This window comes from Balaenoptera musculus, chromosome 3, assembly GCF_009873245.2.
Source record: "Balaenoptera musculus isolate JJ_BM4_2016_0621 chromosome 3, mBalMus1.pri.v3, whole genome shotgun sequence".
Taxonomy (NCBI): Eukaryota; Metazoa; Chordata; class Mammalia; order Artiodactyla; family Balaenopteridae; genus Balaenoptera; species Balaenoptera musculus.
The window spans coordinates 160817380-160845315 of NC_045787.1; the positions used below are offsets into that span (position 1 = coordinate 160817380).

General features: G+C 39.9%; 1 protein-coding gene across 2 annotated transcripts in view; it reads right to left on the bottom strand.

Annotated features, from left to right (window-relative positions):
• Positions 1–27936, bottom strand: part of LOC118891825 (zinc finger protein 709-like) — a 56485-nt gene that overhangs the window by 26186 nt on the left and 2363 nt on the right. Inside the window, exons 2-4 of one of the 2 annotated variants that reach the window (XM_036845579.1) lie at positions 22744–22870; positions 22480–22540; positions 2886–2928 (exon numbers count right to left, since the gene is read on the bottom strand). In XM_036845579.1, the coding sequence (XP_036701474.1) occupies positions 2886–2928; positions 22480–22540; positions 22744–22870 (231 nt within the window). Of the gene's footprint in view, positions 1–2885; positions 2929–19966; positions 22099–22479; positions 22541–22743; positions 22871–27936 lie in introns of those variants that run through there. The other variant, XM_036845580.1, reaches the window with a different exon arrangement.

Consider the following 27936-nt stretch of genomic DNA (forward strand, 5'->3'; position numbering starts at 1 on the left):
TAAGTTTTGTATAATGTTTTCCAATCCTTCAAGGCTCTGTTTAATTAACCTTGGGCCATGTTACATAATTTACTTGGAGGATAAGGTCTGTGGGGTCCCATTCTGTGAAGCCAATTTGGAAGTGGCAAAGGCTTAATTTAATTTTAATTTTTGAATCATTGGTTCAGAATTTTCCTATACTTTAGGACAATGCTTGCTATGACCATGAGGAATTTAGGCAAGAGAAGAGCTGGCTGATAGTTAAGGTGAGACATGCCTATTTGTTTCCTATCTTATATTCAGTAATTCCCCTAAGATTATCGGGGGTACCTTCCTTAAATTTAGTAGGATCCCAATATGACTGTAATTTGAGAACTGGTATTGATTAGTTGCATGAAGGTTTGTGAATTAGTGCATTACAGCAGATGGCAAAATTAATTCAGAACCTATGTTGTAGAGGCCCCAGAAACCAAACAGTACCCCTTTATCTTTTTTGTTGTATAAATTCTTTTAGTATATTTTGGATTTCCAATGGGTCAAATTGCAGGCCTTTCCTTTTTTTTTTTTTTTTGATTCCCGCTCTCTTGTCTTTCTGTTTTGTTTCTTGTGTCACTGGATATACCTTGGGGGAGGGGTGTCCTCTCTACCCTGGTATTTATATATTTTTCTCCTCTAGAGGGCCTCAAATCAACACCACCTGGATTAGGAGCTTTCCCCGTGACCACTGGTTGCTTTATAGAATTTAAGGACCCCAGGCTTAAGTCTGGTTTGAACTAATCCCTTTGCTGTTCCGCAGGGGTGCCATGAGTGTTGTCCCCAGTATAACTTGGACGGTCAGGATCTTAGCTGCAGTAGCGGCAGGGGCAGTGGCAGCAGCAGAAGTTAAGGGTCCTGGTGAGTCTCTGTTATAAGGAGTATGGACTCAGCCTGCCATCTACTGGCTGCCGTTCCCCTCCCTTCTCTTTCTCATTTTAAATGACAGCTGTTTCGGGAACAAGGACCTGATGGACCCACCTCTTGCACAGGGTATAGTCCCTCTCTCCCACCACCTCCAGGGTACGCTGGGACCAACCCAGCCTCTGTCACAGTTTCTCTCTAACACACAGATATACACTGGCACAGACATCAACCCAGGATTCCTTCAAGAGCCCCAACCCCATATTCCTGCTCCCAAAGGCTTAGAAATTCTTGAAACTTTCAACACTGGTCAGCTGATCGTAGAACTGAGTCCTGGTGGGGTTAACAATGGAACAGGGCAGCACAGCTCACAACTCGAACTCCCCAGCACCCAGCAGCCCACAGTGCCGGCCGCCATCAGACAGCAGAGCAGGTGAGCAAGTCAGAGCAAGAGAAGACAGACCCACGAGTGGTGGTCATGTCTGAACATGCCGCTTACGGCACCAACTGTTATGGTTATCTGCAGAGGTGTGGTTCCCATGTTGATACTGATGCTGGTATATCATACACATACACACACACACACACACACACACACACACACACAGAGGGTAGGATGAGGCTTATGACACAATTGGAGTCTCAGAAGAGAGCAGGAACCGCCTCTCAAGCAGCTCTGAAATGGCTTCAGCAAGCAAGGAAAGGATCCTGGTCTGTGCTTTTATCATGGCTAGGGGGTGTTAAAGAAAAAATATTCAATGACACTTGTCAAAGGGGGTAAAGCAAATTTTACCCAGAACCACTGGGACAGGTATAGAGATCACTGCGATGGGATTTCACAGGGGGTGAAAAATGAGTTTGGGCTCAACACTGAATACAGTATGGACGAGTGGGAATTCATGGCCAGAGATCAAGGTGGGGATGGAAAATTAAAAGAAATAGTCAGGGGTTAGGGGGTTCTGACTAAATGGACCTAACAGGATTGTACTGAAGACAGGCCAGGGTGATCACACATCACTTGAGGGGTGGTGAAAGTGGGGGAACGCGATCAGATACGGGGGGGTAGGGAGATTCTGGTTCAACTGACAAAGCAGGGTTCTTACTAAAAATGGATTTACAAAGAACTACACAAATAGGCCTAGGAGGTTCAGGAGCCTGTTAATCAGGCTCAAACTTTAATAGTTTGAGCAAGGAAAAAATCTTTGATGGGGGGGGAGGGCAGGGAAAGAGTTCTGCTTGTGCAGTTGGTATCTGAAGCCAGTGCCAGAGGAGGGAGCCCCAGGACTTTCTTAACAGCTTGTCCAGGTGGGGACACAAGGGGAAGAGGGAGAGACGGGGTGTAAGCTGTCAGCAAACATCAACTCTGCAGATTCCAACTACTCATTACAAAGACAAAGGTGGGCAACAAATATATGTATTCCCAATTGCCTGTTCTTATATAAAAAAACACAGGAGGCTCAATAAATAATCAAAAGCGTATGTTGGGGGTGGCTGGAGTAACAGTGCTGAAGGAGACCACGGTATGTTGGCGGTGAGTTACAATTCAGAAATAGAATTTCCTGTCTTACAGAGTTATTTTGAAATAAACAGAAAATTTTATATATACCATGATTTACTATTTACTAATATTTCTCACCCTTTGTATATAAAAAACCATTCTAAGATTTAATTCCTTTAAACACAATTACAAAAGTATAAACCATAAATTTTTCATGAAAGATGAAAAATTTCAAATCTCTGCTAACTAAAACAACAAGGTACATCCTGGTTTATCCTTCCACTCTTATCTCTCATGGGGGTTATTTTTAGGAATAAGTAGAATATTATAATGCAGTAGAGGCTTGGGTTTAGCTCCTTAAACGTAGCAGGATTTTCAAAGATTTACATAAGCTTTGATTAGTTTTCCTCACGTCAATTAAAAAAGGAAATCAATTGCTTTAGCCTTTTAAATTTCAACAGTCTCTAGGGACATGCATATACAAACACTGATCTGAAAATCAAATATGTACCTGAAAACTTAAACATTCGTCTCGCATCTTGAGGTTCTCTTGCCTAAAAGGAACAAAAATTCTATTTAGTTCCACAGTTTTCTTACCTTGCTGACATCATTTCTCTCAATCAACCTAGATTTTTAAGCCCCCCAAAACCAAAAATGTTATTTCTCACACTGGGAATTAATTATATAGTACTAAGGGAAACGAGTCAAATGGCTGCAGTATTCAATGGATAAAAGAATCCAAAGAGGGCTTCCCTGGTGGCGCGGTGGTTGAGAATCTGCCTGCTAATGCAGGGGACACGGGTTCGGGCCCTGGTCTGGGAGGATCCCACATGCCGCGGAGCAACTGGGCCCGTGAGCCACAACTGCTGAGCCTGCGCGTCTGGAGCCTGTGCTCCGCAACAAGAGAGGCCACGATACTGAGAGGCCCGCGCACCGCGATGAAGAGTGGCCCCCGCTTGCCGCAACTAGAGAAAGCCCTCACACAGAAACGAAGACCCAACACAGCCAAGAAATAAATAAATAAATTAAAAAAAAAAAAAAAGAATCCAAAGAAGGAAACACAAATATTGGAATCAGTACAGATAAGTAGCCAGCATCCCACAGGACAGAAGGAGCCAAGTTCAGAAAGTTTAACACACGCTAGGCTCTCCTGGTTGAGACAGAACCGCGGGACCAGGTCAGTCCCTGGTGGAGGAGGGTGGGGGCCACCTGAGCAGCCACAGGAATAAACTCTCTCCCTCCTCCCTCTGGGGAATAATGGAACCACTCCCTTTCTCAGGCTTCCATTCCCACAGTGAGAAAACTCAGCAGGACTCAGTTTAAGGCTGTGACTAAAATAACCTCCCAAATGCATAAGCTCTAACCCAGGACACAGTGCTTGGAGACACTGACCTCAGGCCTCTGCTCCCAGTCACATTGCTACTGACCACCACTGATATTTTAAATGACACAAACCCAATTTTGAAGAATCCAGCAAAATCATTCAGTCTCAGTGTTTATGTGTAAAGGGAGGGAAGAAAACTGTAAGGCATTTTGTTAGTTCAACAAGAAAAACTGTAAGAATCTATTATTTTCAGAAAATAATGATATTAATTATTATTATTTCCATGGCATGTTTTATGAACCATTAATCATACTTGAACACTTCTGATATTCAAGTTTAAGATTCGGAATTCTATGTGAACTACCCCCCAACCACCCAAAAAGAACAACGTCAGAATATTGCTACACATGCTCAGGAGAGGAAAAAGGAAACAAGAATTTTTAAAACATTCAATATAATACTAGAGTATTTTCCTTTTCTGATATTCACCCATTTTTTGCCTCTTTGGAAATATTTTATACTGTCTTTCAAGATCTACTGATTACATAAATTTTAAATTTTTGAAAAAGTGAGGCTCAAATAAGTGAGTAAAACTTTTCAAAGTAACAAACCCAAGGAAGGGCAGTGCTGGCAGGTACCTCCACCCAAAGGACGTCTGTGCCCAGAAAAGATCCGGGGGGAGAGGCACCAGGATTTCACACACGTAGTTCCACGTGGTTATTTTCTGCTTTCCCTCTCAGGTAAGATATCCAAACACAAAAAATGTCTTGTAAAAAAGAGCCATCCATGACTCCGTGTAAAACTTGTAAACAATATACTGATCCGTTTGAAATGCATCACGGAGAATGAATAGTTGATAGACGCTGTCAATCGGAGAGGGGATGCTGGCGTCTAGGAATGCGGAAAAGATCTGGAAATTTAGACATTTATTCCCAGCCCTAGGAAGAGCTAGGCTTCAAGGACAGGGGTGGGGATTTGAGACACTGTTCCACAAACATTTGGAAAACTCAAGAGAAAACGGCGCCCCCCTGGGGAGAAAGGAGGGACTGGGGACCTCACAGACCACAGCTCCTCCAAAGCACGAACCCGGGACACCCAGTCAGGATTAATCCTTGAAGACCCTCCCCGTGGTCACCGCACAATCTGGAGCAGACGCACCCGCAGCAGTGAGCGGACAGGACGCTCGGGGTGCCCGCTGCAGGCCCAGACCCCGCGCTGCGAGCCGGAGGGTACTGCTGCGCTCTGGACCGACTGGGGTCCGCAGACTCGGGAGTTGACCACCGGGATGCCCGGGTTCCGCCACTGCTCTGTGTCTGTCTGGGAACACCCGGCCCTGCACACTCACCGTTTCTCTATGACCCGGGCAGCGGTGCAGGTCATAGCGCGACTGAGGTTCCAGCAGAGACACCTGAGTCCGTTAAGCGTGGGTGAGCCTGGATAATAGCGAGCGCGGAAAGAAGAGTCCACGTGGTTCCGGCGCGTCGCCCCACCCACCTGCCCCTGACGCGCCTGATTGGGCGCAAAACCCCATCCCGCTTTCCCAGAGTGACAACAGGGCAGAAGGTCACATGACTGAGCAGAACCAGCTTTTGGCGGTGGGCGGGAACCAGTCCTCTCCAGGGACATTTGCTTTTTTTTTTTTCTTTTTTTTTTTTTTAAAGTACTCGAACTGTGATTTTTCTTTTAATTTATTTTTATTTATTTATTTTTGGCTGTGTTGGGTCTTCATTTCTGTGCGAGGGCTTTCTCTAGTTGCGGCAAGCGGGGGCCACTCTTCATCGCGGTGCGCGGGCCTCCCACTATCCTGGCCTCTCTTCTTGCGGAGCACAGGCTCCAGACGCACAGGCTCAGTAGTTGTGGCTCACGGGCCCAGCTGCTCTGCGGCATGTGGGATCTTCCCAGACCAGGGCTCGAACCTGTGTCCCCTGCACTAGCAGGCAGATTCTCAACCACTGCGCCGCCAGGGAAGCCCGGGACATTTGCTTTTAAACAAAACTTGTTCTTGGCCCTAGAGGGGCAGCGGTGTCCTCCTGCAGCTCCTTATGAGCGCGGGGCACCTATGTGCGCAGGGAATTCCAGAGTCAGTTTCCAGATAGAGAGACACCATTGACCAAAGCAAGAGGGGTGCCCAAGTCAGGCCAACTGGGACAAGAGGGTCTGAGGTCCTCGCCGGGTCAGGGGTTGGCATGGGCTGCGAGGCCACCCATGGTACCGTGACCCTTGTTTACAAACACACTTGAAAATGACCTCACCATGTGGCTCCCTTCTGATCTTTGTTAACAGCGTTGAGGCTTCCTTCTCTACCTCCATACATATGGTACTTTAGCTAAAGAATTGCAGAACCTTCCAAGCACTTGGCTCTGGCGGGAAGTTTGAACCCCGCAGCCCTCACCTGGGTGCAGGGACTCGTCTCCGACCAACCGTAAACTATGAGATGTGTTAAACAGAACTCTCAGGTGTACATTTTACACTAAAGGGAAATTTATTTTAGATAGTTTTTGAGTGTGTCCTTGGAGATTTTGAGATTTAAACAGCTATAATATCACTATGGCGAGTGAGTTCCTATTTCACCAATATAAGAAAAAAACAATAAAAAGTTATGGAAATGTGGGATGTATCTGAAAACCCTTAATATATTTAACACATTGGTTCAAAACTCTTAATGCATTTATTTATTTGAATAGTTTTATTGAGATAAAATATACATATCATACACTGCATTCCTTTACTGTGTTCAATAGTTTTCCATATATTCACAGATGTGTGCAATCAGCACCACAATTTTTGAACATTTTTGTTGTCTCAAAAAGAGCCCCTGTAGGGAATTCCCTGGCAGTCCAGTGGTTAAGAATCTGTGCTCCCAATGCACGGGGCACAGGTTTGATCCCTGGCTGGGGAACTAAGATCCCACATGCCGTGTGGTGAGGCCAAAAAAGTATTTAAAAAAAAAAAAAAAAAGCCCCTGTACCCTTTAGATATCACTTCCCTGTCTTCCCATCCCCCTGCTCCAAACAACCATCCTAGGCCACTTCTAATCTTTCTGGCTCTGTAGATTTTGAGATTGTTTTGGCTATTTTGGATGCCGTGCAATCCCATATGAATTTTTGAAACAGCTTGCCAATTTCTATAAAGAAGTCACCTGAGATTCTGACAGAAATGGCATTGAACCTGTAGATCATTTTCAAGAATATTTCCATCTCAAAAATGTTAAGTCTTTCAATGTATGTACACGGGAGGTTATGCCATGTTTTTAGATCTTTATTAATTTCATTCAACAATGTTCTATAGATTTCAGAGCTTTTGTTTTGGTTTCTCTTTTATTAAATTTACTCCTAACTATTTTACCCCCTTTGATGCTTTCGTAAATTCATTTGTTTTCTTAATTTTATTTTTAGATTGTTTGTTACAAGTATGTAGAAATACAATTGATTTTTCCGTATTGATCTTGTATTCTACAACCTTGCCGAACTTGATGATCAATTCTAATTTTTCTTTTTTTTAGTGGATTCCTTAGAACTTTCTATGCACAACATATGTCATCTGCAAGTAGATATAGTTTTACTTTTTCCTATCCAATTTGGATTAATTTTATTATTGTTTTAATCACAAAACTGTTCTGGGTAAAATCTCCAGGACATTATCAAGTAGAAATCCTTGTTTTCTTCCTGATATTAAGAGGAAAGTACCCAGTCTTCCAACATTAAATATAATCTCAGCTGTGATTTTTTTTTTCATAGATGCTCATTTTCTAATGAAGGAAATTTTCATCCTTACCTGGTTTGCTGAAGGTTTTTACCATGAGAGGGTGTTGGATTATATCAAATACTTTTTATGAGTCTACTGAGATGACCTTGCCATTTTTGCTTATTACTCTATTAATACTTTTTATTGCATTAATTGATTTTGAGACGTTAACCCAACCTAGCATCCTTGCAATTTAGTCACAGTGTATCCTTGTTTTGAGATGTTGCTGGATTCGGTTTTCTAGTATTGGTGATTTTTTTAAGGGTGGGGGCATCCATTTTCACAAGTGAAATTAGTCTCTTGATTTTTTTTGTGATACTTTTTCTGGTTTTGGAATCAGAGTAATACTGGTCCCAAAGAATGAGTTTAAAGTGTTGTACACATTCTATTTTGGGGGAGAGTTTCTGAAGACTCATATTAAACCTCTGAATGTTTTGGGGAATTCTGTGATGAAGCAGTCTGGGTCTGGGTAGTTATCTTGATTAGTAATTCAATCATGTCACATTATAGTTCTAGTCAGATTTTCTATTTTTTATTGAGTTAATTTCAGTAGTTTGTGTATTTTGGGGGATTTTTCCATTTCATCTCAGTTATCTAATTTTTTATTATACAATTGTTCATTGTATTCCTTTATAATCCTTTTCACTGCTGTAAAGTCATGAGTAATAGTCACACTTTCCGTCTGATCTTAGGAATTTGAGTCTTCCTTCTTTTTCTCTACATTAATCTAGCTAAAGATTTGTCAATTTTATCAATCTTTTCATAGAGTCCTCTTTTGACTTTACTGATTTTCTGTATGATGTTTTTATTCCCTCATTAATTTCTCCTCTAAACGTAATTATTTCCTTCGTCTTATTGTTTTGGGTTTGGTTGCTCCTTGTCATGTGTGTAAGATGGAAAGTGAGGTTATTGATTTAAGATCTTCTTTATTAGTATAGGCAATTATACCTATAAGTGTTCCTCTAAGTACTATTTCTGATGCAGCCAGAAACGCTTGTATATTGTGTCCTCAATTCCTCTAACACAAACTATTTTCCTCATTTCTCTACTGATTTCTTCTTTGACACATTAGGAGTGTGTTGTTTAATTTCCTCATAATTTTGAGTTTCCCCAATTTTTCCTAAGTTTGATTTCTAATTTCATTCCATTGTTATCACAGACCATAGATTTTTTTTTCTGAGTGTTTTAAATTTAATGAAGTTTGTTTTATGTCTTAGCATTTGTTCTACCCTAAAGAAAGTTCCAGGTCCATTTGTGAAGAATATATATACTGTTGTTGTTGGGTGGAATATTCTGTAGATATGTCAGATATACTACACAGTACACACTAAGAAATGTTTAAATTTTAGATAATAAGTGAGAAAGGGAAAACAGCACTGGATAACTGGGAGCTGTGTCCCACTCACCAGTAGGCCAAGTCTTATTCTGTTGAAGAGACAAATGTCACATACCTCCACCATCAGACAATGCTATCTGGTGACCGTGATGGATCACAACAAGATCAAGAAAACTCTGTAATCATGTCTCTAAAATGGTAAAAGCCCTCAGAGTCCAAACCATAAAAATGACCAAACATTCCAAAGGATTATGGTTACTAATCACAGAATTATATTTACCCCCTCACAACACCCAAAAGAGAGCAACATCTTGCTTCATCAAATATCAACAAAATCACCTAACACCAGTCCAAATTCTATAAGGAGTACTTTTGAGCACCTTTATACTAATACACCCATAGTCATTTATCCCTTACAGTCATGGTTATTACTCCAAGTCAATACACCACTCTCTACAACTACAGGTATGTCTTGTGGTCTTTGGCAAGAGGGTATTGAGACAAACATGATTTAAGGTTTTGGTATTATGAGTGAATGAGAAGTTACTTTTATGACAAAAATTTAAACTACATAAATAAAAAAATAAATTTGCCCTAGTATAATTTCCTGAATTTGTGTGAATTGCTAATATAGATTCAGAATGTATAGATTAAATGGACTAAATGACAAAGTGGATCTGAAAATATAGGCATATCTTGGAGATACTATGGGTTCAATTCCAGAGCCCAGCAATAAAGTGCTTATCATAATAAAGCAAGTCACACAAATTTTTTTTGTTTCTCAGTGCAGATAAAAGTTATGTTTATACTATACTGTAATCTATTAAGTGTGCAATAGCATTATGTTTTAAAAAAAACAATGTACATACCTAAATTTAAAGATACTTTATTGCTGGACTTCCCTGGTGGTGCAGTGGTTGAGAATCCACCTGCCAGTGCAGGGGACACAGGTTCGATCCCTGGTCCAGGAAGATCCCACATGCCGCAGAGCAACTAAGCCCACGTGTCACAACTACTGAGCCCGTGTGCCACAACTACTGACGCCCGCACGCCTAGAGCCATGCTCTGCAAGAGAAGCCACAGCAATGAGAGATGCCTGCGCACCACAACAAAGAGTAGTCCCTGCTAGCCGCAACTAGAGAAAGCCCACACACAGCAACGAAGACCCAACACAGCCAAAAAAAAAAAAAAGAGAGACACACTTAATGAGACCTCACTAACTGTTATAGAGTCTGGCTCCATTTTAATCTTTGATCCTTGACAGCGTTGAGCCTTCCATCCATCCCTGCCCCTTCCCCACTCATTTGATACTTAAGAGAAAGAATCCCAGACGTTTGGCTCTGCTGGGAGGTTTAAACCCTGCAGCCCTAGCCCTACCTGGGCCCAAGGACTCTTTTCAGTCAATCACAGTGCGTGAGATGTGTTCATTACATTCTCATGTGTACATTTTACACAGGAGGAAATTTATTTTAGATCAGTTTTTGCCTATGTCCTTAGAGAACTTTGAAATGCAAAGGACTAGAATATCTCTAAGGCAATTGATTTCTATTTTCACCAATAAAAAAACAATAAATCATTATGTAAATACGGGATGCACCTGGAAACTCTTCCTTTCCAGCATTATTGAAGTATAACTAATAAAACTGTCTATATTTAAAGATAACAATGTGACGATTGATATACATGTATTGATACTATATCGTATGCTTGAAATTTGCTGAGAGTGGAATAAGCATTCTCAGCAGACACCAAAAAGGTAACTATGGGAGGAAATCGTTGTATTAACCTGAAAACTCTAATATGCCTAAGAGACTAAATTGCAACTCCTTTACATTGCAAAGCTCTTTATGCATTTATTTATTGATTCCAACAGCTTTATTGAGAGGTAATGCACATACTATACACTGCAATTCGTGAATGTGTACAATTCACTGGTTTTTTGTATATTTGCAGATATGCCTATTGTCACCACAATTTTTGAACATTTTCATCACCTCACAAATAAATCCCTCTCCCCTTTAGCTATCACTCCCAATCTTCCCACTGTTAAAAAGAAACAACAGGCCCAAAATGGAGTCACTTGTGCTAAGCCCGAGTAAGCAAATCAAAACTAATACCTAACCAAATTGCAGTTTCAACTTCCTCCAGGAATGTAATCCTAACTGGTCAATCTGGAATTTCCTGGTCAACACTAGTGAGGTAATTGGCCTAATAGACTCCTTTTGTGCCCTAAAGGAACATGACTGTGCTTGAAATAATCCTTTTTTTTTTTTTAATGACTTCCTTGTCCACGTCCTCTCTGCCTTTAAAAATCTTTCATTTTTTATAGCTCTTGGGAGCTCCTTTCTATTTGCTAGATAGGATGCTGCCTGATTCATAAATTGTTGAATAAGGCCAATCAGATCTTGAAAATTTACTTAGGTGAATTTTTATTATTTAACACCATCTTCCTCAGCCCTGGGCAACCAGCAGTATGAAGTACATTGACACTGTGAAACCAATCTCCAACTATTTTCATCTTGCAAAACTGAAACTCTATATCCATTAGAAAACTCCTCATTAGCCACTTCCCTCAGGCCCAGGCAACAACCACTTTTTCTATGAATTTGACTACTCTATGTCCTCAAACAAATGGAATCATACTGTGTTTGACTATTTTTGACAGGCTACTTTCACTTACAATTACGTCACTGAGATTCAATCATGATGCAGCATTTGTCAGAATTTGTTTTATTCTTAAAGCTGATTTATACTCCATTATATATATGTGCCAAATATTTTTGATCCATTTATCTACTGATGGACACTTGGGTTACTTCCACCTTTTGGCTATAGTAAATAATGCTAATACCTCTATTTGAGTTCTTGTTTTCAATTCTTTTGTGTATTGTTGTCCTAAACTAGAAATAATTTCCAGAAAAGAATCGGGATTATCTTGAAGCAAAAGGACAGCATTATTATTCCTAACGTTTGCAAACCAGGATACACAGAGTCTGTGTCTCTAAGGGGAAGTACATTGGGGAACGGGGGGATAGGGTGAGAGATTAAAAAAAAAAAAAGCCTCAGGAGCTTCCTCGTTGGTGAACACGTGGAGATTTGGGGAGACTGGGGCACCTGGAGAGAGCTCCTGGTCCTTTCCCCATACCTTGCCCTATGTATCTCTTCCATCTGGTTGTTCCTGAGTTACTTACATCTTTTTATAATAAATCAGTGATCTAGTAAGTAAAATTTTAACTAATTAATTAATTAATTTAATTAAAAGTAAAAATAAAAACAAAAACCTCAGAAACCAAAATTGAGAGACTTGTAAGGGGACTGGATGGTCCTTGCAGCCTGACAACAAGTTTTCGATAATTGGCTGTCATCGGAGGTTCTCCTTAGGGGCTCTTCCAGGTAGGATCCTTAGCAGAATCAAGGTCCTTATAGTTTTTGTTTGTGATTTTTCTAAGAACACAGAATACTTGACTGAACCCCAGGTCTGTCATAACTACTTGGCTTCACTTTATTCTGGGTCCCCATTAGCAACACTGGTCCACTATTTTCTTTGCTTAGGGAATTTCTCTTATTTTTACTTTTCCTTAGGGGATTTTATGTTACTTTTACAGTACTTACCCATAAGTAGAATGGCAAGATCAGATGGTAACTCAGTACCTAATTTTTTGAGGAACTGCCATGTCGTTTTCCATAACAAAAGTACAATTTATATTCCCAGCAATAGTACACAAGGATTTCAAAGGGTGTTTTCACTTTCTGGATGGTGTCCTTTGAAGCACAAAACTCATTAATTTGATGAAGTTCAAATTACCAATTTTCTTTTTTTATGTAATGCCCTCGATGTCATAGACAACATTTTTTGCCAAATCCAAGTTCAGGAAATTTTTCCTATGTTTTATCTAAGTTTCTTACAGGTTTCCTCTTATGTTAACATCCTTAATCCTTATTGATAAATTACTGTATGTGGTGTGACAAGGGTACAACCTCTTTCTTTTGCATATGGCCATCCAGTTGGCCCAGCACCAATTTATGAAAAGAAATATTCTTTTCCCATTTTTGAAAACTTTGTCAAAGATTAGCTGACCTTAAATGTAGGAGTTTATTTCTTTTTTTTTTTTTTAGAGTTTTTTAAATTAATTAATTAATTTATTTATTCTTGGCTGCATTGGGTCTTCGGTGCTGTGTGCGGGCTTTCTCTAGTTGCAGCGAGCGTGGGCTGCTCTTCGTTGCGGTGTCCGGGCTTCTCATTGCAGTGGCTTCTCTTGTTGCGGAGCACGGGCTCTAGGCATGCAGGCTTCAGTAGTTGTGGCTCACGGGCTCAGTAGTTGTGCTCCTGGGCTTTAGAGTGCAGGCTCAGTAGTTGTGGCACACGGGCTTAGTTGCTCCGCGGCATGTGGGATCGTCCCAGACCAGGGCTTGAACCCATGTCCCCTGCACTGGCAGGCGGATTCTTAACCACTGCACCACCAGAGAAGTCCCTGTAGGGGTTTATTTCTCAAATCTCAATCTATACATACATCTCTATATCTATCCTTGTGTCAGCCCCACACTACCTTGAGTGCATTTGCTTAAAGTTTTTGAAATCAAGACTTGTTAGTCCTACTACTTTGTTTTTCATTTTCAAGGGTGGCTTGGCTATTCTGGTCCCTTGCAATTCCATATATAAACAACTTGCCAATTTCTTACAAAGATTATAGCTGGCATTACGATAGTTATTACATTGAATCTTCAGATCATTTTGTGGCGTAGTGCCAGTTCAACGATGTTAACTCTTCTGAACCATGAAATTGGGATGTTTTCCCATTTATTTACACTTGTCTTCACTTCTTTTCACCACGTTTTGTAGTTTTAAGAGTACTCACTTTATTTTTTTTAATTTATTTATTTATTTATTTTTGGCTGCGTTGGGTCTCTGTTGCTGTGCGCGGGCTTTTCTCTAGTTGTGGTGAACAGGGGCTACTCTTCGTTGCGGTGCGCGGGCTTCTCATTGCGGTGGCTTCTCTTGTTGTGGAGCATGGGCTCTAGGCGCGTGGGCTTCAGTAGTTGTGGCGCATGGGCTCCAGTAGTTGCGACATGTGGGCTCAGCAGTTGCGGCTCGCGAGCTCTAGAGTGCAGGCTCAGCAGTTGTGGCACACGGGCTTAGTTGCTCTGTGGCATGTGGGATCTTCCTGGACCAGGGATCAAACCCATGTCCCCTGCATTGGCAGGTGGATTCTTAACCACTGCATCACCAGGGAAGCCCAAGAGTACTCACTTTATATTTTGGGTTTAGCTTGTTCTTTTTCTTGTTCATTGAGGTATAAATTTAGATCGTTAATTTGGTATCTGTCTTTCTTAATATAGGTGATTATAACTATAAGGTTCACTTTTACTATTTCTTATGCTATATACAACTGTCCTTGTGTATGTCTCTCCTGCTGTGTTTGGGTATCCCTAGAAACTCAATCTTAAGTAGTCTGTGTCTTCCAGCTCTCTGTTCCAATCCACTCTTTTTATACCGAGCCCTGTTGGTATGGTAAGAAGGTACTGGTGTGGAAGAATGTTCTCTTGTATTTAAGCCTGTAATGTTTTGGCAGGACAGAATCCCTGGACTATGAACCTCAGAACAGGTTCTTAGTATTCATTCTTTCTCTTTTGTCACAGAGAAAACCTGAAGGGTCAGGGAGTTGTCTGCATGCTCTGTCCCATTTCAGATAAGGTTTTGACAAATTAGTTTTCTTTAAGAGAGAGCCTGAGTTACAGGGAACAGAATGCTTCGTGTACATATTAGAATGGTTTCCCCAGATTCCTGCATGAAGCATGAGGCAGTGTTTTTCCATCAGTCATGATGAGAACCTGGTTGGGCTCTTGCAGAAAAATTGATAAATTTGGGGGAGTTTCCTGAGACTGGACTCCCTAGAGGTTTTAAATCTCAAGCTAGTCCAATCTGTGTCTCCAGCAAATTCAAGTTACCAGTTTAAGTGTTCCTAGAGGTTGCTGGCTCCAGTTGCTTCACCTCCGGGTGACAATTCTATTTGTCTGTCTCTGATATGGGGAGAATTGTTTGCCATGTAACCTCAACTCTCTCATGACTCTAAGAACAGGTGTTGCTTTTCAGGTTGTTCAGCTTCTTGTCTTGTTGTAAACATAATGATCACTCAGAGCTCTTTACATATCAGAGCAGAACCATCCACTCAGTTGTGTTGCTCTGTATGTTTCCCTTCTAAGACTACACCAATTCACTAATTCATTCCTCTGCTGGTGACCATGTCGGTGGTTTCAAAGTTTTTATTCTGTGATCATGCTTGGATCTCTGTATTTGAATTTCTTTCCTCACTTCTGAAAATTCCCTATCCTGAATGTTTGTCACCCTGAAGACAATTTCCATGAGTTACCTTCCATTTTATCATTGCCCTTTTGAGGGCAGGATCAACCCCATACCTAAAACAGGATCAGATGTCAACACTAATGTTGTCATGTGCATCAGTAGAAAGATATTTATTACTCAAAGGTACTTTCTAACAAGAGTAGGGCAAAGGTAGCTGGTTCAGAAGGCTTGTGCAAAGAATGGCTTGGCACTTTAATGTGTGTACAAGTGGAGGCTGCAGGTTTTCAAGGTTTGACCCTTCTACCTGCTGACACAAAAAGAAAAGGAGCATGTGTCACCCTTCCTAACTTAGTTATCCATTGTAGGCCAGACAGGTGAGCAGGTACCCAAAGCCTTAAGAGTGAAATATCAAAAATGAGTTCAGTTCTTTATTAAAGTTCACTCCTGAGGTTTATAGACGTAATAATGCCACATCTCATTTAAATGACTTTGAATATTAATTGAAAAGCCACGTGACACAAGCAACACATAAATAAGATGATGAAGCTTCGAAACAACATTGGAATCCTGTCATCCACGGGTATTTTAAGGGATCCAGGAAAGTGTGTCAGTATGGTTCTGGAATTCTGTTCAAATATTTCAATAACGTTGTTGTTGTTTATTTTAATTTGCTGTCTCATTTGTGTTACTGGTGGCACCTTGCCAGTGTATTCCACCCACATGCAGCAAGCAGCCCTCCTAGGGGAACAGAACTCTCCCTCCCTGGCTCATAAATAGTGCAAAGCCAAGTGGTCATCAGCTACCATGTCCGCTAGAGAGTTGTCCTTCATGGAAAACACCTGAGGCATTAGCTGACTACTACATGCATTTTGAAAGTTTTTTGACATTTCTTGATTGGCATTAATGATATGTTTGTTGAATGATATCATGTGTGCCCAGGTCAGTGCCAGGGGCTCCAACGACGATGAGTCTGTGATTGTAAACTGTAGGAAAAGAGCACATTTGTGTTGGATGGGCCAGAGGGGTTTGAAGGAGGGTGCCCAAAATGAAATACTGACATGTAGGTTACCCAGTCTATGGATGATGTTAGGAGGAAGAACTGGGAGTGGGATATACATGTGGTGGCCAGGATGTACTATGACAATAAACCAAAGACCTGTAGGAGTGGCCAGAAATGTCACTGATAAAATGCCTAGTATAGAAAGGCTCTACTCGTAAGATAACAGTAAGCCTGATGACCAGAACAAAGTAACTGGCCCCAAAGGCTGAGGATTAAATCTGAATAATGCCCTGAACAGCAGGAAGACCTATGTATAGAAGAAAGCAAGCTTTAAGTAAGCCATTAGGACATCCTATGAGGGTTGTAGACTGGGGTCCTGAGACTGCCACTGAATGCCTTTTTCAACAGCCTGGTATTTCAGAATTGAGTGGATATCAATAATTTCTACCGTGTGTCGGTGAGTGATTGCATTTTGGTTTCAGAAGGGTTATGTGTGATAGTATAAGTAATTTTTGTATATAAGTATCTACCAAGGTTAGAGCATAGCAAGTAGCCAGTAGAGGGGGTGAAGGGCCCTACAAAGTCTGTTTGCCATCAGCTGTAGGGACCCCTTCCTTGGTCAGGAAACTATGTCTATTGAGTTTATTACCAATGGTGTGTTTGTTCACATCAGATGCCTCGGTCAGTCACTAAGGCAGCCATGGCAGAGAACGGATGTCCCATGAATATTGCCTAACATTGAGGTTAGAGGTCTCTAAGTGGTTACGGATTGTGGGGGCTCACAGGACCAAGGTTAATACCATCAGATCCCAGGTGAGAGTGTGCCCAGAAGTCAATTTATCACTCTGAACACTGAGCCTCTGCAGACTGAGGTTTAATATATGCACAGAGTAAGGACTGGCATTGATTTGGACTTGGATATTGTGAGGCGTTACTCTCAGACTTCTTAATGCCAAAGGGGGCACCCTTGGATAAGGAGCTGTGATTGGTGGTTGAGGCACCTAGATCATTGGCAGTGGCCAAAGGATCTGTAACAACGTACAGATGAGTTCCATTCTTGGCTGGGGAATTCTCTATTGCTAGCACGATTGCCTGGAGTTTGACTAATCCATCTAATGCTTGGGTCCAATTTCTCATCCCAGATGGCCTGTTTGATTTAGGGACAGAACACAGCATCTCTGCAGTGGACCCCATCAGGTGTGGTGGCAGCACCCTGTATATAAAGTATGTGGACTCCCTGGTCTCTCCTGGGATCCCAAGTGACTCCTCAAGTGGCCATGTGTCCAGAAAGAAGTGACCTACTCCAGAACAAAAGACATTAACTTGGGGGGAACACAGTTCCTTCAGCAAGTGGGATGTGACAGAGGGGCCAATTTTTGCTTTATGCTGCAAGTACCAATGCCTTTTTAACGAGGAAGACTCTGGTTAGCAAAACTGAGCGGTCCTACATTCATGACCCAAGGCAAAATGGGAAATTGGCTGTGGAGGCTCAACTCTGGCCATGGGAGGGCCTCCATTTACAGAACAACTCTGTCAGCTGCCAGCAGAGCTGTTCTAATTGTGTGCAGTAACAGCTGAGGAGACTAGTTTCTGGTACAAGAATGCCTTGGATAACTTGTGTCCACCATGGGTGGTTTAGAGACACCTGGATGCATAAACAGAGGCTGCTAAAGCCTTTATGGTAAATGGGTGTGGGGAGGGAGACAATAATGGAGTAACTGTTACTCAGACAAATTCCAGAGCGTATGATTCCCCATTCAAACTCAGTAAAAATTGAAGTACTGTGTGAACAAGCAGACAAACATATTTTACAAATAAGAGACAGCCGGGATTACTGTGGCCGATGGAATGTGCCCATAACATAGGTTCTGCCAACTGTTTCTATTGCCCTCTCAACTCACAGTCACTGATGTTGCCTCAGGAAATTTTCCAGAGTGGGATATGCATGAATTTCTAAAGATGTTTCCATGTAAGCAGGCACAGAGTAGGCTTGAGAGCTGGAAATAGTCTACAGATGGTGATGGGAGGAAATGATGTGATTTACACGAACGAGGATGTCCCCAGGTAGATCCCACTTGGGATACACCATTAGGTTTCAGAACCACAGTATTCCTGATATGAGGAAGGAGCTTATTCTCACATGGAAACAATGGGTCAAGGCAGACACTACCCAATGCAGCAGAGAAACAAACCCCCATGTTGATCTCTTTAGCTGCACACTTCTGAATGTCATGGTGAATCAGGAAAACATACTCACTAGCACTATTAATGGCATAAGGTGTTTCCTATACAAATTAGACATTATAAAGATATAATCTACAGAAGATGGTAATAAGACAATGCTCCCAACGATGAAACATGAATTACTTTCCAAGTGGACATAAAAGGCCTTACAGAAAAATTCAAACTCTGATGGATTTTGATGTGGAACTTGTGAAGACATCAGGGGAAAACTAGACTTCTAAGAAAATGGAAATCAAATATTTGTTGGTGGTGTTGGGGATACTCTTAACTACAGGGGCACAGAATCTGGGAAATAAGCTGCAAGACATTGTCCTCAAACCTCCTATTCATCTGTCTCTTTCCCAGTGTGGTGGCTCCAAAATCTGAAGAATACCCTCTTTGCATCTGCCTTTCAATCCAACTCAGGTAATGCAACTGATGACTTCTAACACAGAGTCACAAAGGAGATGAATTCTGGTAAATCTAGCTCCTAACATTACTCACAGGCAATGTATCTCCAACTCTATAGATTTTTTGTCCTATCACAAGTCTCTCTTCTTTTTTTTTTTTAATTTAATTTTATTTTTATTTGTTTATTTTTGGCTGGGTTGGGTCTTCGTTGCTGCGTGAGGGCTTTCTCTAGTTGCGGAGAGCGGGGGCTACTCTTCGTTGCGGTGCGCGGGCTTCTCATTGCGGTGGCTTCTCTTGTTGCAGAGCACGGGCTCTAGGTGTGCGGGCTTCAGTAGTTGCAGCACATGGGCCCAGTAGTTGTGGCTCGTGGGCTCTAGAGCGCAGGTTCAGTAGTTGTGGCACACAAGCTTAGTTGCTCCACAGCATGTGGGATCTTCCCAGACCAGGGATCAAACCCATGTCCCTTGCATTGGCAGGCGGATTCTCAACCACTGCGCCACCAGGGAAGCCCCACTCCCTTTTTTTTTTCAGTACTTATTTATTCATTTGGCTGTGCCAGGTCTTAGTTGCGGCACACGGGACCTAGTTCCCTGACCAGGGATTGAACCTGGGCCCTCTGCATTGGGAGCATGGAGTCTTAACCACTGGACCACCAGGTAAGTCCCATAAGTCTCTCTTCTTAATTCAAATTCTATTCACCAACTACCAGTCAGAAGGAAAGACAAAAAGCAAAGAGGAAAATCATAATTTATGTAAAAGTATACTCTTTGACAACCTTTCCGTAAATAAAAATTTATTCCAAGTGTTTAATAGAATGGAAAACTGAAAAAGGCTCCTATACCCATCACCCCCCAAAAAGGATCTTTCTCAGTAAAAAAGGTGCAATATATATAATAGATTAGGGGTATACGGGAACTGCCACCCAAGGCCAGTAGGAAAATACCAAACTGCCATTTTCAATGACCCTTTAACAGAGAATGAATAGAATATTATAAAAATTTAAGCCTACCTACATATTAGAAATACATTTTAATTCACCCATGGATCCAACAGACTTCAAAACGGAAAGAGAAAAAAATCATTTGATTAAACTTAAAATCACTACCTTTAAACCTTATGTACTATTGTTGAAAGACAACTTACAGAACACACATTAATATTATTTTTGAAATTAGTAGAAATCCTGTGTCCAAGGATACACTTTAAGAAAGATCCTTGCTAAACACAGCATATTTAAAAACTTTTAAAACAAGTCTTTCATACTGAAGGTTTTCTGGAACATTAGGCATGGATTACTTTCCATCAAGTTATCTCATGTCACTTCTTCATAGGAGTTTTCACGTCTAAGGATGTGGGCCAATTGAAGTGTTTCCCAAGCTGTTTACAAACAAGAGGTTTTATCTAGTGAACCTTTTCATGCCTTCGTAAATTACTGTGATAAAAGAAGGCTTTCCCACATTCTTCACATTTATATGGTTTCTCTCCAGTGTGCAGTCTCATATGCCGTCGAATGCTTGACAGAGAAATGTAGGCTTTCCCACATTCCTGACATTGATAGGGTTTCTCTCCAGTGTGACTTCTTTCATGCACTTGAACATAGGTGGAACTGAACGTTTTCCCACATATTTTACATTCATAGGGGTTTTCTCCAGTGTGGGTTCTTTCATGATTTTGAAGAGAACTGTGAGTACTAAATGCTTTAGAACATGTTTTACACACATACGGTTTCTCTCTAGTGTGAGTCCTTTCATGTCTTTGAGAAGAACTGGTAACAAACAATGCTTTCGCATATTGCTTAAATTCATAGGGTTTTTCTCCAGTGTGATTTCTTTCATGATTTTGTAAACCTTTTTGAGAACTAAAACTTAAACCACATTGTTTACGTTGATAGGGTTTCTCTCCAGTGTGACTCCATTCATGGATTTTAAGAGAACTGGGATTAATGAACACTTTCTCACATTCTTTACATTTATAAGGTCCATCTCTAGTGTGTGTTATCATGTGATATTGGAAGGTTTTGTACCATGTATAGGTTTTCCCACATATTTTACACTCATAGGGTTTTTCTCCAGTATGGGTTCTTTCATGCATTTGGAAACCTTTTTGAGAACTAAAACTTTTACCACATTGCTTACATTGATAGGGTTTCTCCCCAGTGTGACTCTTTTCATGTATTTTTAGAGAACTAAGATTAAGGAATACTTTCTCACATTCTTCACATTTATAAGGTCCATCTCTAGTATGTGTTATCATGTGATATTGGAAGGTTTTGTGCCAGGTGAAGGCTTTCCCACATTCCTTACACTCATAGGGCTTTTCACCAGTGTGGGTTCTTTCATGATTTCGAAGAGATGTGGCACTACTCAATGCTTTAGAACATGTTTTACACACATACGGTTTCCCTCCAGTGTGATGCCATTTGTGCATTTGGAAGGAACTGAAATAACTGAAGCCTTTACCACACTGCTTACATTCATAGGGTTTCTCTCCTCTGTGACTCCTTTCATGTGCTCGAAAGGTTTGTTTACATCGAAAGGCTTTTCCACACTGTTTACACTGGTAAGGTTTCTCTCCAGTGTGACTCCTTTCATGGGTTCGAAGAGAACTGTGGTATCTGTAGGCTTTCTCACAGTGTTTACATTGATAGGGTTTCTCTCCTGTGTAAATTCTTTCATGTGTTTGAATGCTTTCATGACAACTAAAGGCTTTTCCACACTGTTTACATTCATAGGGTTTCTCTCCAGTGTGAGTTCTTCCATGTACTCGTAAGGAACAGTAATAACTGAAGGCTTTGCCACATTGTTTACATTGATAGGGTTTCTCTCCAGTGTGACTCCTTTCATGTATTTTAAGAGAACTGGGATTAATGAATACCTTCTCACATTCTTTACATTTATAAGGTCCATCTCCACTGTGTGTTATCATGTGTTTTTGAAAGGTTATGAGCCATGTGAAGGCTTTCCCACATGCCTTACACTTATAGGGTTTTTCTCCAGTATGAGTTCTTTCATGTTTTCGAAGACAACTGAGAGTACTCAATGCTTTAGAACATATTTTACATTCATACGGTTTCTCTCCAGTGTGACTTCTTTTGTGCATTAGGAAGGAAGTGAAATGATTAAAGGCTTTACCACAGTGCTTACATTTATATAGCTTGTCACCATATTTTTGAAACTTTCCCGGTTCATGTTCAATGTGATATTTCATGTGTCTAGTAAGGGATGAACGATCCATGAAGACTTTTCCACATGCACTGCATTCACATGGTTTTAATCCAGTAGTTTTCTTCTTCAGATTGAGAGATGGAATAAGGCTGAAGTGTTCTCCACAGGAACTACTGTCTTTACGTTCAGAGAGTCTCTCTACCATAGGACTTCTGTGAAAACTGAAAAGCACATTTCTAATGATTTCTTTATTGATCTTATATTTCTTGTATTTATTATGATTTATAGGAATAGTATAGGTTTTCCACCTTGTGTGAACTGTTAGAAATTGAATATACTGAATGTACTGCAATGGGACTTCACCTTTCCTACTATTAAAAGTGATATTCAAATATAGGGTTTATTAATAATATTTGCAAGTGAACTATTTTGCAAACACCTAACATTTATGTCACATTTAAGAAAATGTTTTTGGTAGAAATTTTCTACGAAAAACTAAATTTGAAGAAGGGGCTATTTGTTTTGTTTGCTGGTTTTTAAAATTTCATAATTTACCAGGATTCTCACTTGAGACAATGCTTTGTATTGTGAGTGTGACATACCTTAGGTTTCCCCCCTGGTTTTTGTACTGATCTCCAATGTCATGATCTTCCCGTGTTTTTCCTAAAATGCAGACCCAAAAAATTATTCCAAAATATTAGAAATTAATAAGAATTATTTGATTCTATGTCCATTGTTTAGGGTGACCAAGCCCAGTTGATATCCCAACATCCTCCCTTCCCCAATTCCACATCTTAGAACAATGTCAAGTAGCACAAAGCATTTGTTCTTTAATTGACTAGGTGAAAGAACGTCACCATCCTTACCTACTGAGGCCAGGTTCCAGAAGATTTCCTGCATCACATCTCTGTAGAGTTTCTTCTGTGAAGGATCCAGCAAAGCCCACTCCTCCAGGGTGAAGTTCACAACCACATCCTCAATAGCCAATGAGTCCTAAAACACCCAAAATATGTGTACAGTAAGATGCATGAGACTGACAGCACTAGACATCTATACTCCATTTACAGTAAGGTTACTTATGAATCTGTTGTTTCCAAAGAGTTATTCTATGACTTGATCATGAGAAACTTATTCTCTCCATGCTTCCTCGTAAATTTAACGGCATCATGAACACATGGAAATTATTTACACATTATTTCTGTGATCACGTGATAACTTATACCTCATTAATGGTAGAGCCCAGAGATTGCTGGGAAACGACAGAAATGCTATACAAGTGAAACAAATATCATTTTAAAAACATTGATTTTGTGTGAGAAAATTCTTTCATCTTCTCCCTTATTATCCACCATTTATAGCACTCCATGAGGTAGAGGGTCAAATCTGCATGAGTTTTCAATGAATGAGTCTCCTGAGGAGAACTGGAAGCTTTTCATCCTAGTCCTATCACCAAACATGAGAGTCCAGGGGAACTGTAGAAATAAAACTTTTACCAAAGCCCAGCTGGCCCCACTGTTCCGAAGTCCTCCAGGCCTTTGGAAGTAATTAGATGCACCTGACTGAATGTAAATCTTCTTGTGGGGAAGCACTGCTTTTAAGTTGTGCAATAATGATCACAGACTGTGTTCTTCCCTTCTCTCTATGTGTAATTTCATGCAGTTAGAAGGTTATTCTAAACTTAGAGCTCAGACCCGAGGAAAAAGGAATAACAACTTAGACCACAAAATCCCTCCACTCATGTGCCTCAGGGATTGTTCCAGCCAAACTGTAGAACACATACAGAGATAATAGCCAGAACAGCTCTTTCTGATCAAACCCTGTTCCCTTGAGGAACAGGTTAAGAGCTACAGATTGCTAGCGAGTTCACTTAAGTTCATATGGGTTGATGGTGAATTTGTCCACGATTATAAAATATGTAAAGGTTTCATCAGTGGTTTCCTCCAAAACAACATACGGTCTCCATTCTGCAATTGCAGGACCTAATGTTTCCTGAGCAGCCACGCTAGCTGCTGCCTGGCCAACTTACACTCTGGAATTTTTGAACCTAAAAGTTGTGATTTTCAATCTTAATAGAAGAGAATGAAAACATCTGAAAGTCTTCCTAGAGCCATGAGACCAATGACTTCAAAAGGCAAACTGGTGTCTCTGGAACTGAGAAAGAGAAAATAAAGACGTTTTGAAATATGCCACAAATATTCTGTTCTTAAGGCCTGTACTGAAAAAAAATGTTTCACCATAGTGTAATGCAAAGACAAAAGGAACAAAACAGATAGAACACACTATCCATAAACCCTAGCATAACTTTTTCTAACAGACGATTAAAAACACACATAATGAAAATAACTGAAGGAAAAGAGAGACAGAAAGAAACAGAAGATGTAAGTAACAATCACTGAGATTTTTCTAAAATTAATGATAGACAACAACTGTAGATCCATGAATCTCAGTGAACACTAAACACGAAAACACCTAAAAAGAAGACTAAAGTATATCATACTCTAACTAGAGAAAAATCAAATGCAAAAATAATATATTTTAAGAAGCCAGAGGGGGAAACAGACCTCAGGTATAGAGAAATTAGAATTAAACTGGACATCTTTTCAGAAAACAAACAAGCAAAAACAGAGTGGGTTGAAATGCTTAAAGTTCTGAAATTAAAACCACCCTAAGAATACTACATCAAGGACAATTATCCTTAAAAAACAAGGAAGAACTGAGGACTTTCTGAGACAAAAATTGAGGGAATTTGTCATTACTACATCTACTTTGAAACAAGTGTTCAAAATTCATAAGAAAGAATACAAATGATGAAGGTGGATTAGGAGAGGAATAAATAAACATCTTTAATATTATCATATATAACAGATAAGACTTTGTGTAAAATAATATTAGCAACAATGACACTGGTAATGAAAACCTTGTGGATAAGTAAGGTAAGACAGGAGGGAATTGAGAATAGTGTGGTATTAGATACCTGTACAACCAATGAAGAGGTATAGTGTTACTTGACAGAAGACGTAGGCTAATTCTAAATATATACTAAAAACTCAAGGGCAACCACCAAAAAAAATTTTTTTAAATGTGTAACTGATAGGCTAAGAGAGGATTAAAATGAAGAATCAGGTAAAATGCTCAGTTAAAGCCAGAGAAGGTAGAAAAAAGGGGGAAGGCAAACAAAAGAAAGCACAAGGGCAACAAATAGAAACAGAAGAATGTGTGGTAGATATTAATCCAACTGATTAATCACCATTTCAATCATCAATGGTCTCAATACAAGTGAAAGACAAATACAGTAATATCAGATTTTAAAAACTAATTATATGTTGTCTACAAAAAACCCATTATAAATATGAAGACACAGGTAGATGAAAGGTAAAGGGATAGAGAAAAATGCACTATGCCAAAACTAATCAAAAAAAAGCTGGCATTGGTATATGAATTTCAGATAATGCAGATTTCAGCCCAAGGAAAACTCAGCGATAAAAAGGGGCTTTACATATGGACAAAAAGGTCCATTCTCCAAGAAGGTATAACAATCCTTCATGTGTACATACATAGCAACAAAGGGGCAAAGTACTTAAGGAAAGACGTGAAGAAGGCAGGGAGGAATACATGAATCCATTATTATAATTGTACATGAACACCCCCTTATCACAAGCTATAAATTTCAGCAGGCAGAAAATCAGGCAGGACAGAGTTGAGCTGAACAAGCACTATGAAACAACTCAACTTAACTGTAACCTATGGAATGCTTTATGCAACAAGGGCAGAATACACATTCTTCTCAACTTTACATGGAACATTCACTAAGACAGAACACATTCTGGGATATGTAACATACCTTAACAAATCTGAAAGAAGAAAAACCATACAAACTATGCTCTTAGACCTCAAAGGCAATTAACCTAGATATCAATAACAGCAAGAGTTGGAAAACCTCTCAATACCTGGAGATTCAACAACACCCTTCAAAATAATACAGAAGGTCAAAGAAGTCTCAAGAAATATAAAATTTATTTTGAACTAAATGAAATGAAAACATAATGTGTCAAAGGATGTGGGATGCAGCAGAATCAGTGCCTAGAGGGAAATTTATGCCATAAAACAAATACACTGGAAAAACACCAAGATGTGTAAACAATAACGTAAAAGCATGTACCTTAGGAAACGATAAAAAGAAGAGCATATGAAACACAAAGTAAACAGAATAAAAGAAATAATAAAAATTAGAAAAAAAGTAAGGTAACTGTGGGATATCGATGGAGAAAAAAAATTTTTAACTCTTGATTCTTTTTTTTTTTTTTAATATTTATTTATTTATTTGGCTGCACCGGGTCTTAGTTGCAGTTCGTGGGATCTTCATTGCAGCATGCGGACTCTTAGCTGCAGCATGCATGTGGGATCTAGTTCCCTGACCAGGGATGGAACCCAGGCCCCCTGCATTGGGAGCAAGAAGCCTTAACCACTGGACCACCAGGGAAGTCCCTAACTCTAGTTCTTTATCAAGATTAATAACATTAATAAATATCTAGTCAAGATAACTAAGAAAAGAGGGAAGACAAAAAGTACAAATATCAGAAAGGAACAAAGGGCAAAATGAAAATGAAAAAGAATTTGATAAAATCCAACATCCATTTATGAAAACAAACTACTAACAGAGGGAACTTTCACTTCCTGAGAATGAACATCTTCATGAATCCTGTAGCTAAATCTATAACATTTGTTTGTATAACATGATTATCCCTGTGAAACAACTGAAAGAATCCACAATGAAAGAGATAGCTCCTGAAATCAATAAGAGACTGAGATTGAGGGTTAATCAGTTGCTTTCCTATAGACCCACACAAATGTATTCAACTGAACTTGGAGAAAGATGGCAAGGAAATCCAAATGAAAAGGGAACCTCTTAAACAAATAGCACTGGAAATAACGGATATCCACATAAAACACATGCACACACACAGACACACAACAATGAATGCAGACACAGGCCTTACACATTTCACAAAAAATAACTCAAAACACATCATAGATCTCAATGTGAAATGCAAAAGTAATAAACTCCTAGAAAATAATACAGAAGGAAATGTAGGTGACTCTGGGCTTAGTGATGAATTTTGAAATATAACACCAAATGCAAGGTCTGTAAAAGAAAGAAGTATAATTTCACTTCACTGAAATGAAAACATTCCTGCTCTGAGAAAGAAAAGTGTTAAGAAAACGAAAAGACAAGTCAGAGAGTAGGAGAAAATCTTTGCAAAACATTTATCTGATAAATGACTGGTATCCAACAGATGCAAAGAACTCTTAAAGCTCAACAGTAAGAAGAAAAACAACCTAATTAAAAATGGGTAAAAGATCTGAACAAACAGCTCCCCAAAGAAGACACACCAAAAAGAAATATGCTACATGAAAACATACTCCACATCAAATGTCAATGGGAAATTGAGTAAACAACAACGAGGTATCACGACACACTTATAAATGGCTATAATTCAAAATACTCAGAACGGCAAATATTGGTGAAGATGGGAAGATAATCCTCATTCATTGCTGAGGTGAAAGGAAATTGGTACCCTAACAATGAAAGACAGGAGCTTTCTTTCAAAAAATATACTCTTATTATGTATAGTAAGATTCAGCAATTACACTCCTTGCTATTTGTCCAAATGAATTCAAATCTTATGTTCACAGAAAACCTGTACACAAAAATCTGTAGAGGCTTTATTCATAATTGGCAAGAGTTAGAGTTAAGCAAGATATACTTCAAGAGTCTAATAAATAAATGATCAGTGCAATGAAATACTCTTTGGTGATAAAAAGAAATGAGGTATCAAGCCCTGAAAACACATGGAGGAAGCTTAAAAGTATATTGCTAAGTGAAAGAAGCCAATCAAACAAGGTCATATACCGTATGGTGCCAAGTATATGAGGTTCTGGAAAAAACAAAAGCATGAGACCGTAAAAAGATCTTTGGCTGTGAAGATTTTTGGCTTTGGTTTTAAAGGATTTGAGGGTCTGAGAAAGAGATGAATCAACAGGTTGAGCACAGAGTATTT